The 13879-nt window shown below is 37.4% G+C and overlaps 1 protein-coding gene across 1 annotated transcript in view; it reads left to right on the top strand.

Annotated features, from left to right (window-relative positions):
* ST6GALNAC3 (ST6 N-acetylgalactosaminide alpha-2,6-sialyltransferase 3) overlaps window positions 1–13879 on the top strand; it is a 224806-nt gene that overhangs the window by 93206 nt on the left and 117721 nt on the right. Inside the window, exon 2 of the mRNA XM_075037580.1 lies at window positions 13312–13506. Within this exon, the coding sequence (XP_074893681.1) occupies window positions 13312–13506 (195 nt within the window). The remainder of the gene's footprint in view (window positions 1–13311; window positions 13507–13879) is intronic.

Below are 13879 nucleotides of genomic sequence, written 5' to 3'. Positions count from 1 at the left end.
GCACCTTGAAGGGTGGTCGGTCACATGTGGCCACAGGACAGTGGGGTACTCTGTGCTGTCTAGATTCACTCTTCTATTGGTAACTGCTGTTTAAGCAGCACTGCGGTAAAGCTACAGATAAAAACTGATAACTGTTACCTAAAAATAAAGACCTTTGAGAAAAATAACAGAAAATATTAAAAACAGATGAAACAGTAAATGTAAGAGTAACATTACTGCATTCATTATACATGCTTTTTGAATATCATAGATACTAGACACTCCAACATTAAAAATAATATTTCTTTTTTAGAAATAACTGAGTATGATTCTGGTTCTAGATGAACTTTAGGAAAACTCAGCTTTGCCTAGTACTTCCAAAGCATCTTGGGGCACATTATTTAATCTCAGTGGTGTCTCTGGCAGCTTTCCTGATGGAAAGGAAAACACCCTTTTGTAATCTCTGGGACATTGCGATGAGTTCATTAGGGTCTGAGTGGCCTTATTCTACTGCTTTAGACCAGAGTGGTGTTAAAGAGAATACAAAATAAATGGTCTCTGGCCTGTTAGTGTGTGGGAGACATTTATATCCTACAGAAAGCTTGTGGGCAGAACCTGCTTACTGCATCAGCAACAAAACTGAAAATGAGAACTTTTTCAAATCCAGGTCAAGGCTTGCATAGCTGGCAATTAAGGAAGTTTCCTTATGGCTCTAAGCTACAGAGATGCAGTGTTTGGTCCCACAGACCTCAACAAGAGCATTCAGGAGCTGGGTTTCGTGATGCTAGACTTGACTCAAGTGGGAGTTGAGAGATCCTGAGTTTGCAAATCCAGTAACTGATACACAAAGGAACTGGGAAGGAATAAAAATAAAATTTTATAATGATTTTTTTCTTATTGTTCCTTTTCAAATTTAATTGTGCTTCTGGCTTTCTCTTGTTCTCCTTTAAATCAATTAGAGATATCTTTAAATGATGGAGGAACAAGATTCAACAGTTGTTTTGTTCAGTGCAAGTAGCTAGATCTGCTGGCATAGAACTGGGTACCCAGACAGTAGATTATGTCTTTGACTAAAATGCTTGGTGAAAATACTTGTTTCTAATTGGGTCAAGCTTCGCTGTTGTTTGAAAACAATATGCCCTGGTGAATGTTAGGGTACTTTTACAGACAATGAAAACGAGAAACAGAGTAGCACTGACTTGCCCAAGGTTAAGCAGCAGAATGAGAGCCATCTGTGTCCGTCCCATAGTAGAGGAGCATCCTTTGTATCATGAGCCCATTTTGTCTTCTAGAGAACAGTCCACAGACTGTGTGAGGCAGTGTTGCCTCTGTTAATTTTTATTTACAACCATACAAAAATCAAGCTCAATTTGAATGTTTTGGGGGGGGGGGGGTTAACTACTTTTGTTTGTTTCCTGCATGCAAATAAGAAAAACATGCATGAAGGGAACAGGGGTTTGGAATAACTTCTGACACCTGACAGTCCCTCTATATTTCATGGACTAAAGGATGGAAAACTGTGCTAGGTGCACATTTGTGTCATGTTTCTTCCATCAACATGGAAGAAAATCAGGATCAGCTCTGGTAGAGTGGCTAGGAGTGGTTTCTTTTAAGTTTAAGAAAGCCATGAGTAGGATATATTTGCCTTTTCACATGTAGCACTTTTAGTTTTTAAAATAGATTCATGTCCAAATGTATTTTTATCTAAGCTTTACTAGACAGAGATTGATAATTTTCTGTATGAATTTTCCATAGGGTTTTCCTTGTGCATGTGCTAGTTCAATGATTCATTTTCATATGAAACACATAAAGCTTTTTTAAGCAAAAATAAAAGCATAGAAATTCCAAATCAGTTCAATTACGCTTGCAGATTAAAATAAAACTGTAGTATCTATCTATTGTATTGAAATGCTAACTCTATGAATTTTTGATCTGCTTTAAAAATGTAAATCTTGAATTTGATTAGATTAGCTCTGGAGTAATCGACACTGAATAAATCTGTCTTCCTTTCATGTGATTTGTCAGTGTTTATAGTAGGTTTGTACACACAGCTTTCACCATTATTTTCTAGGCAATAAAAGCAGCCATGCAGAAAAGCCACCCATAAATGTCAGAAAACAGAGATATTTTGTTGCATTCCAAGGGCTTTGAAGGTCAAGTTCAATTCAGTTAGCTCACCCAGCGTGAGAGGAGTGTGGTATGATGATAGAATGTGTGTTTGGGTAGGATATATATGTTACTGTCCCTGTACTATTCTATCAGGATAACAGATCAGTGAGAGATTAAACTTTACTGCTTGGAAGAATTTCTTTCGGAAAACTATCAATTTTTATGATTTCCTCTAGCTCCTATTGAGATGCTCTGCAGAAATAATGAATCTAAAGAATTTATAGCTTTTAGCATAATGGAGATTGGCTCCTGATTGTGGCTTTTGGGTGCTATTCCACTGCAGGTATACCATTCAACTGTGTGTATTCACAAAATAGGTCTCAGATCATGGATTTTATTGTAAACATGAAATTGTATTTTCCTTCCTTCTGATGAAAACTAGTTCACATAAAATTATTTTCCTGATTCCTGTAAGTGAGAGGTCAGCACAAAAGGCAAAGATTGTCCATTGTGGATTTGTCAGAACAGCAAAGGAGTCTGTTCTGCAGTGTCCCACCAGGCCTTGCCACAAGCTCGGTGCTTTGTGGACACTTTTTTTTTTCCTTGCCTTTTATTTTTTCCTTTTTTTCTTTTTTTTTTCCGCTCACCTTTTTTTTTTTTTTTTAATAAAGAGAAGACATGATCAATAAAGCTTATAATTAAATTGAGGCTACTGCTTTGATCAGTGCTTTTATTGAGTTTCAGTGCCCCGATTTAAGGAGCTCCGTAGTCAACTGAGGGATATGTCATCAACTTCTTGAGCAGTCATTATATTCTGTAACTATAATGCTGCATGTTCTTTGCTATCTGGGGAGTCTGCCTTCTGGCAACTTCTGATAACCTCTTGCTCATGTTATCCAAGGATGAATAATGAACAGAGTCTTACACGTAGAAGGAATACAATTGTACTCAACGGGCAAGAAATTTTGTTTAAGTTTCTGCTGGTTTGCAACATTTTCCTGTGATTGTATCGCTAGAAGGGAGTAAAGTGGGGTCAGATCATGCTAGTGCTTGAAAGGAAAGTCTCTGCCAAAAATGTACAGGCCATTTGCCCCTCTGTATTGGTACAGGTGCTGCATTTCTCAGTACAGCCCCACCTACAAGTGAGATTTAAAATGTAGGCCTGCCTTCTATTTTTCATTTGGATCATAAAATTGTTGGAGCTGCTGCTATGAGCGTACAGTGTTTAACACAGCTGATCTGCATCCTAGATGGAAAGCTCTATGCTGTAGTGCTGTGATAATAGTATGATTGTTAATGTATACTATAAAAAGTGCCGAGTTCTGCATACCTTTGTCCAAAACCAACCCCCTAAAAACCCAGCCTAGAAATGAATTCAGTGTATATCCTACAGATGGCATGGTACTCTTGCACTGGAAAATGAACTCATCAGATAGAATGAACCCTAATGTGACCATCCCAGCAAATACCACAACCTTCACATGCCTCCATTTGCTCAAAAGTTTGCTGCCCTGAAGGGTTGTATGCCACAGAAATAGTTGAAGATCTCTTCAGAGATGACACTGTCATGCTGGTGTCCAGCTTCTTTATCAATCCTTCCCCCCCGCCCCTCCCCAAGCCCCTTTTTCTAAGCTTCCAATAGAGAAAACAGCATAAATAAAAAAACAAGAATTAAGAAAGGAAAGTGTGTTTTCATTGCTAAAAGTAGTGTGTTCCCAGCTATATGGCAGAAGATGTAAAATTCCTACTACAAAATAGCTAGTCTCAGCCTAGACTTCTCTGTAATTAGGTCTTGCTTTTTATCAGCTATAAATGATTACGCCTATTCAAATGTTACTGCACATGCCAGAAGCAGACAATGCTTGGAGGCATTGAATAATACATTTTACTTTTCTGATGACATACATGGCAGCTATGTGTGGATGAGGTAGGCTAGAGCAGGTTTATCCAAAGAAAACAGGGAGATTTCTGTGTCTGATGAAGGTAAAGGGCCTTGCCAAAACAATTTAGAGCCCAAGTTTACTTGGTTTATGTAAAAGGCATCCATGGAGGCTGTTTTTGCCTCCTGCCAACCCAGGACAACGTGGCTACAGCTGTGCTGGAGAGTCTCTTGGTCAAATGCGAAAAAATTAAAAAAAAAAAGGGGGGCAGGGAGCGGGTGGAAGTAGCTATACAACTCAAGGAACAAAAGACCTCCTGCAGGCTGGCTGGAGAGCATCATCTCTGCTTAAGAATAGCTTCTTTCTAATTCAAAGTGGTCCTCCTTTTCTGGGGGAAGACCAGTTTGAAAAAACTTGTCTTTCTGATCTCTGAAGTTGGACCTTTGCCTAGTGGCTGTGAAGGAGGTCTCTAACCCTTTTATTCAGTACTTGCATCTTCCTATATTTCAAAGCAGAGCCAACGATTCGGCCAGACCTTGAAAGAGCCCATATGCCTCCTCACACTAAACAGTGTTTTCATCCTTGCCACTGGAACAAGACATTAATCTGCATTGTGTTAGGGTGCACTGGCTGTCTGAGGGTGCCTAACACAAGACTAAAATGAGTAATGACCACCTGCTTCAGTTTTCCTTTTTGTGTTTCTGAATAGCAGGTGCACTGCATACACTGTGGCAGAGAGAGCATCCAGAACAACTTTCCAAAAGTGCTGACCTCCCAAAGAACAGAAGCTGGTGTGAAGGGCGAGAGCAAGAGTCCTGCCAAGTGACAGACTGGGCAAGATCTCTTTTGTCTAACAGTGTTGTCTGGCCTTTAGAAGGAAACTGATGCATGGGGCCAATTTTTGTTAGCTTCCAGTCCAGCATGGCAGTCAGGGATCTTTACAGAGGAAAATTCTATGGAGAAAGTTTAGGCTTGTCCAGATGGTGGTAGGCAATTACATTTCACTTGTGTGAATTTCTGGTTATGCAGCTTTTGCTCTGTAGCATAAACTTTCCCCTGCAGGTAGAAATGAGCTGCAGGCAAGTGAAGGTTTCCAGCAAAAGGCATTTACTTCACAGATGTGCAGCCTGAGAATATGGGGTTGTTACAACATTTTATTTATTTTCATCATCTTCTGCCCCTGGGCTGCTGTCATATGTTTTAATTTTATTTGTCTGATTTTTTTTTTTTCCCCTTACCTAAAAGTTAGTACTTCCGGAGGTTACATTCCAGTGTAGTGTTTGCTAAACATACAGGTGTGTGATTAACGTCCATTCCTCCTGCTGCGTACCAAAGGCACTTATGATTTTACTGCTAGGAGCAGAAATTGAATTTATCTCACTTTCACTTTAGAAGCCATCACATTCCCTTTCCTGTGAGTTCTTGAAACAAGAAACTGAGTATTTCTGATATTTTGTATAAATAACAAAGAAATGCAGTAGGCTTTTAATAACTACATCTTTTTTCATATAGAGAGATCTGCAGACCAGAGGGCTGCTGGTATTTTATTGTTTTCTAAGAATCTTTCTTGTTGCATCTGTGGGGCTTTTTGTTGTTGCTTTTCTTCTGGTTTATGCATTTTTTGAGTCTATTTCTGGTTGAAAGAATCAACTTTTTGAAAGGGATTTTTCATGAAAATATTGGCAGCTATAGGGTGTCTTTCAGAATGCTTGTGAAAACTGCTCAATTAGGGATTCATTCTTATGATGTTGCTGATCATGAATCTTTATATATTTCCATAGAGGAGAGAGAGAGGTCATCTCTGTGAGGTAGATCTGGCAGGGTAAGAGTTAATACTCAAATATGGGTGGTTTTTTCTTTGAACTTCTTCTCAGCAGGTGAAAAATAGCTACAATCAGGTGGTACTTCAATAAGTAGTAACAACCAACTGCCAGGCTGAAAGATCACAAATTCTTGTACCAGCAGTTCTATTATAGAGCAGCGTACGTCAGCCTGTGTGTGTCTGAAAGCTTGCCAAACTATTGATAAGAAGAGCTGGGCAATAATCCAGAGTAAAAAAAAAAAAAAAAAAAAAAAAAAGGGGCACCATTTACCATTTGAGAGCTGTACTGCAGAGGCTTTTCCTCCTTTTTATTAATCCTTTATCATGCAGAGACTACATTAGTATTTATATAATATGCATCTACAGCTGCTGATGAAGTTCACCCTAGTTGTGAAGAACATCAATGAATTGGTAACAGTAGTTTTAGATTAAATATTCTTAACAGGTCTTATAGAATGAAAAATCAACAATCTTATATAAAGTGTGCTTCTCTGCCACGTGCATTTTAATGGGCTAGATCTTTTAAGCTACTGGGCAGCTTTCAGTTGCAGTATAAAATGAAGTAGCAGACTGGCCAAAGGCATGCCTTGCTCAGAAGTTTAGGTTGCCTTGGTGGTACTGTGACTATGTGGTTTGTGAAGATTGCGGCTGTGCTAATGACGTGTTTGTGCCTTGTTGGGAGTAGAGGCTATTTGCGTAGGGAACTCTAGGCCAGAAGTAGACTGCTGAAGGAAATAAAAATTCAGCTTTGAGTAAGAAGGAAAGGAGTGGGAGAAACAATCAGTATAGGATATGGAGAACTCAAAGTGCTGGAAAGCCTGAAATCACTTCAAGGGATAATAATATCTCCAGACAAAAAAAATGTTCCTTCTTATTAGGCTTTGAGTTACGGCAAGAGGGAATAGTGACGCAGATTAATTCCTGAAATCTGGCAATGCTTTGCAATTTGAAGGGCTCAGAATCACTGGGACTTTTCAAATGTAGTAACTTCTTATGCTTGATAGCATATGCGAGACCTTCAAAATACTTCAACAGTTACTCCATGAAACTTTGAAATTCTTCACCTTACATGATTTCATATTGTTACCCATATGTGTGCTATTTTGATGGGAATGCTGTATGTAACAATTTATGCAGTTACCTGAGACTAAATGTCAATAGCGATAATCCTCCTATATGTAAGCAGTGAAGGCTTTTAATACAGACCGCTGCTGCTGCTGCTGCATCAGTTGTTAGGACAATACTGTGCTGATTCCTGTTTTTCTTCATTGCTCAGGTCTTACCCCAGTGAGCCTGAGCACTCTCTGCAGATTTTTGGCTTTAACGAAGGAGATGTTTGAATATGTTTTATTTTGCTGTGAAAAACACTATGTCAAGCTGTTATGAACCTAGATACACCACCCTTTTTATGGGACTGCATTGTGAATCATGGTGAAAACTGCATTATGTAACAAGTTTTCAACAAATCACAACAATAAAAGACGTACAATGAGCTGTGTTCTTGAGAGCTCTTCAGCTGCCTTAGCTATAAAAAAGGCCAGAGCTCCTACAGAGGAAGCATGCAAGAAGTAATGTGTCTTCTATTCATGCCTTCTCAAACATTGTAAGCTATGAACACAGTCCTGATTCAGGGTATGTTCTTAGAAGAAATACTTTCCAGGCCATACAGAAGGTTAAAAGTATCATGTTTCTTTCATTCTATCTCTTCTATTTTTATGTATGCTGCATTTCTTGCCTTGCTTCTCCATCACTGAACTTTATTTCTGCTCTTACTCCTCAGCTTCCTGGCTGCTTATGTCCCAGTTTAGCAAAGGTGCCCTTTTCCAGGAAAAAATAAATAAATAAATTGCTTTAATCTTAATTTTATTGGTTTTTGAACCCAAGCTAGATCTTACTTCTGATATAACCCCTTACCTGCTTTGTTCTCTTCTCCTGAGAGAGAAACATTGACAGCCATCTCCTGTGGAGCCTTTGAAAATATTCAGATAACTTTCACTTCTGGAGGAGAAGAAAGTAAATCTTCAGCTACTGATTTTATGCAAATGTTGTTTGACACGTGTCTGTTTCTAAAAGGATCTTTGCTATATAGTCTTGCTCTCGCTTTGAAAACTTCTAGGACCCCTGCCTGAGTATCCCTCCAGCAGCCCTTTTAAAGGGAGGTTCAGGACAAAAGAAATAGCTGGAAGGCATATTTATTTCCAATACCAGTGAAATCAGTAAGGTATACTGAACTAGTTTGCTGAAAGAATTTCATTTTATGCTCTGTTGTAACAGAAAGCAGCATTTGAAGAGGATGCTCAAGACTATAAAAGAGAAAATTAAATAAAACTATCTTTTACGTATAGTAGTCTACAAAATGAAACAAATTCAGTAAGTGTAGCCATTATTGTTTTCAATTGGTATTATACTTGAGTAAAAAACCTGAAACCCTGCATCAGTCCTATAATAAAAGTAGTATAATGTGCAGAGATATTAAAAAAGTGATTGAGTTATTCAGTATGCTCATAAAGGTAGGTATTGTGAAACTAATACAATATTACTGCATATTGTGTCATCTAAGAGACTCAAAGCCCTCATGTAAGTCTTTACCTTTGATTTGTCCTTCCAAGAACAGTGTTATCATGTATCCATGAAAATAACAAAAAATGAATACTGTAAAAAATCAATTTCTGAAAAAAGGTCTATTTTCAGTTACTGTTTGGGACATGGAATTTCACTGGTTCCAAGGGCTCTTTACTATGGTCTTCCATAATATCATATCCAACTTTGGCACTTAACAAATTCAGGCAGTTAGTTATAATAGAAACAATAAACCTGAGAAACAACATAGTTCTGGAATAAAAGTTCAGGAGTAGCTTCTGTTGATTTCTTTGTGATCTTAGGGAAGTTGCTTTCAGCCTCAGTATATGCATCTGTGAAATGGGTTTTTACTGTTAATCTCACTAGGATGGGGACTTGTTACTGCTTGTAAAGTGGTTTGATAGTCTTTGCCATATAATACATTCTAAGTGGCAGGGTGTTGCTCTTGGGCTAGAAAGTAGAATAAAGATACTTAGTACATACCTCAGTAAATTTTACAACTTATGAAATTCTTTTCTTATGCTGAAAATATTTCCTTTCTTCCTCCCTGCTAGACAACTGTATACAACACAAAATATGTTTGTGTCTTATTATTCTATCAGACATTATTGCACTATAAAAAATGGTCTTGTCAATTCATACTTCTTAACAGATTATGAAAGAAAAATGACTCAGCCTTGTTCAGACTGTCAAGTTCTTGCCAAACTGAAGCTAATGAATCACCCTGGCACTGGTAAATAGCCAAAACCAGATGATATAAAGGTTATAAATAGTGTTAGGGACCATGTTGCCAAATATATATATACATATATATATCCCCATAAAAAAACTGTTGTTACTGTTTTATTTCCATGAAGTTTTTCATGAAATCCTAATTGGCATAGTAGTATGACACTCCTGTTTTTATTTCAATTCTTATTTTAACAACGTAAATACAAATTGAAGCCTTAGAAGTGTGAATCATGCCTACTGCTCATTGATTTTGATATACACACTAGACAGAATGAGCCTGGTGTCTGAGAAATAACTGAAACTGGGATTATATTATTCAGGGGATTGAGTAAAAAGAGTTGAGAAGAAACTGTTTAGTTCTATTGTGTGCTTTCTGCCCAGTGGGGTCCCAGGTATTGCAGTCCATGTACTCTGATCTGAAGTGTGTCCACTTTTATCTCTCTCTCTTTTTTTTTTTTTTATTTTATTTTAAAAAACTGTGAATGAGCAGCCTCTTAGACTTAGCGTCATTAACAAATAGTAAACTCCATCAGTCTTGTGCTATAGGATCCTGTATTCACAAGTATGGTAATTTTCTTCTTGCAACTTTCATCTAGGCTAGTCATGTAATATAGTGAAGGAAATAAAATGTTACAAAAGCTAATATGCCATGCAAGTCGTCCAGCTAAGAAACTGTTTAAAGTATGTCTTATTGTTTACTCCTCACTGAATACGTATACAAAAAGGTTTATAACTGAATATACACTTTTTTATTTAAATGTCAGCAACATCAAAATATCTACATTAAATTAGCTAGAAAAATATAAAGATTGATTGAGATTTATACAGGGGATGTTTCCATGTTAGAGAAACATTTCTTTTGTTAAGAGACTATTTACATTCATGAGAACTGAAAATTAAGAAGGAATAAGATTTGTTTCTGTGCAGACTTTCTAATTAATGTTGGTTTAGCTCTCCCAAATGGTAGGATGTGTAAGTATTTAAAATATTGATGCAGACAAATTTTGAGACAAATTACAGTCTGGTATTCATCCCTGTATATAGTTTCATACTTCTCTGTCATATCCTAATGTCATGTAGAATTCCTGAAGTCTCCAATGCTAAACTTTAAGTTTTATCAGAGGAAAAATAACAAAATCCATTTATCTGCAGAAAGGGAGATTTTACAAGGAGCACTTACTGACAAATAGCACCTGTATTCTTTTTTGTCTTGAGCAGGTAAAGGAGGGAGGAACTTAAGGGGAACAAATTACTTTTAGATGTGCCCTTTAGAATACTCTTGGCCACTGAGCAGACTGCCTTACTTGATGCTTAAGAAGACTAAAACTCTATGCAGGTGCTTTGTTGTTTTTCAATATTTTTACAGTGAAATTTATAGAGCCACTGAAATTCCAATTTGCAAAAGCCTTTCCCTCAGAGAATGCATATTGTTGGATCTCATGCCTTTAACAAAAATTACAGGGGAACTGAATCCCTAACACAAGCTTCCTTTCTACAAGCTGATAAGTAGACATTGTGTTTACATAGGGCTAGATTTTTTTCCAAAGCAATTATAAAACATGCCTTGATTCCTTTCTGTTGTAAAAATTCCTTTTTCTCATCGCACTGTTCTAGTTTGTGCAGGTTCTTTCTTGCTAAGCAATACACAGAAAAATCTTTGCTGTTTTCTTTCTCAAACAATATTTTCTTACATAAGAAAACAAAAGAAGGCCACACTTTTTTCTTTCTTCCTGTAGTACAGTGTATTTAAAGAGAAGGAATATAAAAATCAGATGGCATCCTAATGAAGGCCAAGAAATCACACTACAAAATCTGAATTATTCTCAGGGCAAAGGCTGTTTAGAACAGCTCCCTATGAGAAGCACACAAAGCTGACTGCAGTGTTTTCAAGTTCAGAACATATCTGCACAAAATAAAGGAAGTAAAAATGGTATTCAACAAACCAGGAAGATAGAATATGTGGAAGTCAGGTAGTGGCATCATATAGGGCAGTATTGCTGCTTCCTGCTGTGGACGTTTTGATTGAAGCATGCTCACATAGAAGAATGAGAGTTTAGATTCCCCTTTAAATATCTGCAATATTTTACTTCTGATTTGCAATAAATAATATGACTAATCCACTGTCCTTCTCATTGCTTTATGATTATCACTTGCACTGCACATCTTGGCTGCTCTTAACACTTACAAGGCCCTGATATATAGCTAAACATTTCTGACTCCATCTGGTACAAATAGAAGTGACACAGAAGTGCTCCCCAGCCAGTTTATTGCAATTTAATGTAAATCTGTTATAATGCAGCTGATGAAAAGTGCAGTGGCTTCCATGAATTCTGAAAGCTGTGATTGGGTTGCGGCTGCTGCGCTGCCCTCTGAAGATTTGCTGGGTTTAATTTTACATTACACAGCCATTAGCTGACTAAGATTCCTCACTGAATCGCATTGCCACAATACTTCTCTTCTTCATCATCCTTTTCCCTTTCTCCTCACAGTGACCTCATTCACCCAAGTTTTCCACCTCAGCCTTTCGTTGCTTTTATCTTATAAAGTGCAGCCTCCTAATACATCAAAACAGATAGACCCATGCAATTGGCCCCGGTAATGTACTATTTTGTTAACTCTCGTGTGTGGGAATACAGTAATATCCCTTCAAATTTGCTATGTGCTCTTCATGATTCTCACTGTTTTCTGTGTCCAGAAACTGAATCAAAGCATGGCAGCAGTGCCTACAGGCCTCGTGCATGGGCACATAGGCCTTGTGTGCTCATGTTCAGTAAAACTTTCTCTGCGTCTTTCCCAGTATGTTTGCTGTGTAAATATCGTGGTTTCTTCTGCTCAACGTTTTGAATTTTAGTTTCTGCAGACTGTCAGATGAACCTCCAGGCAAAGAACAGGTTCATCTTACATGGTTGCAATCAGAGCTTGCCTTTCACCCCTCCATCGCCATTGCAGCACATGTGATCTTATTGACATCATGTACAAAAGTGGTCTTAAATGTGCACTCAGCTGGTTGCTGTTAGTTGGTCGTATTTGTACACAGGAATTGGGGTGATCAGATTCTGTCATCCAGCACTAAGTGTTACTATATGCTTATGTAGTCCCTTAGGCAAATAATTCCCCCCCCCCCCATTTGCTGTATATATTACTGTTTAGAGGGACAGAATTACATTCAGTAGGGTGATTAAACTGTGGCAAATTTGGTAAAGCTAGAATGTAATTAAAGTACAGTAAAAACACCTGTAAATGATCTTTGTTCCATTCCCCTCAGGAAAAAATCTAAAAATAACCTTTACAATAGAGTATCATACCTAGAATCCTTACATATGCCAACTAACATGTTTTGTCCTGAAGTAATTTGTCTAGAAGTAATTGACTGCCGTATATTTCAGCTATTTTTTAATAGCTGAAAATGAGGGGAACATCATATTTCTTATAAGTTTTTCTCCTGCAGACTGTGGAGTTACCCAGGGAGAAAGCTGATATCTTTCTGTGGTTACATTCACCAGTCCAACCAACTGAATAGGTTAGAGGTGGAAAGCAAAGGCTAATTAGATACAGGCTTCAGATCTGTTACATTATTAACAATAGAGGTCATCTCATCCGAGATAATAATGCCTCACTTTCTAAATTCGTGAACCTGGAATAAGGCAGAATGTTGACTTCACTGACTATTTATTCTGAAACATTTAAGGTTAGAGTATGAGTTCTGTTGCATGGGAATGATTTAAAATTAATGCACAATAAATACAATCTGTAGTGATCATCATCTTCACAATAAAATTTGTGTGGTATGGCCGCAGATGGCATTTTCACTTTGCGTGTTTGTTGTGTGTCCAGATGATTTTGAATGGAGGCTTTGGTGTGGTTGTCTACATAATATCTTCATTCCAAATACAAATAAAATCTAAAACTGATAGATGTGGTTTTGAAACTTAAAAAAAAGCTGTGGTGTTTTTTTTTTTTTGAGCAAAACTGATTCATTTCCAACCAGTTCTAAAAGAAACTCTCAAAACCTCTGAAATGCAAATTTATTGAAAAAAAATGGTCCAGTCACCTGTCTCCTTGTGCTCCTGCAGCAAAGTGTCTACCAAAAAAATAATTTCACATAAAGCTTTCTAAAATGTTTTTCCTTCATCCTACAATAGAATATATGTATTTTTTATTAAAACCAGTTCTTAGTTTTAATAATTGATTTTAATCTTTTCATTACAGAGAAAGTCCATTGTTGCTGTGAGTTTCGTTGCAGCATTCCTCTGTCTGATCATTGTTCGTCTCACAAATGAAGTAACTTTCCCTTTGATCCTAAACTGCTTTGGACAAACCAGCGTCAAATGGATACCTTTTTCTAATGGCCAAAGGCAGCCTCTGAGAACTCATTATGGATATATAAATGTGAAAACACAAGAGGTAAGATCTGGTATCAAGAGCACAGAAAAGTGGACCAGTAGACCTCTCTTTCTCTGAGCCCACATAACTGCTTTTCTACCAACCTGCCCAGTGTAAAAACTAAAGCAAGCAATGTTTCTGAGCAAAGTGTCTTTTTAAAGTGTGCTACCATTTGAATGACAATTTAATTTTTCTGATTAATTTAAAGCCATCAGTCCCTTTAACTCAAAAGGAAATTTTCTTGTGTGTGTTTGTAATAAAGTCCTAAAAATGTTTAATTTTGCCTGGGGTACCCAAGGAAGTAGCTCATTTGTGTTTGTATGTGCATGGAAGAGGAAGAGTGAATGATTTGTGGAATGAACATATGTGAGTGTAGAAAATTTATAAAGCTATA

The sequence above is a fragment of the Buteo buteo genome, chromosome 10 (assembly GCF_964188355.1).
Source record: "Buteo buteo chromosome 10, bButBut1.hap1.1, whole genome shotgun sequence".
Classification (NCBI taxonomy): Eukaryota; Metazoa; Chordata; class Aves; order Accipitriformes; family Accipitridae; genus Buteo; species Buteo buteo.
This window is presented reverse-complemented; position numbering and strand designations above follow the sequence as displayed.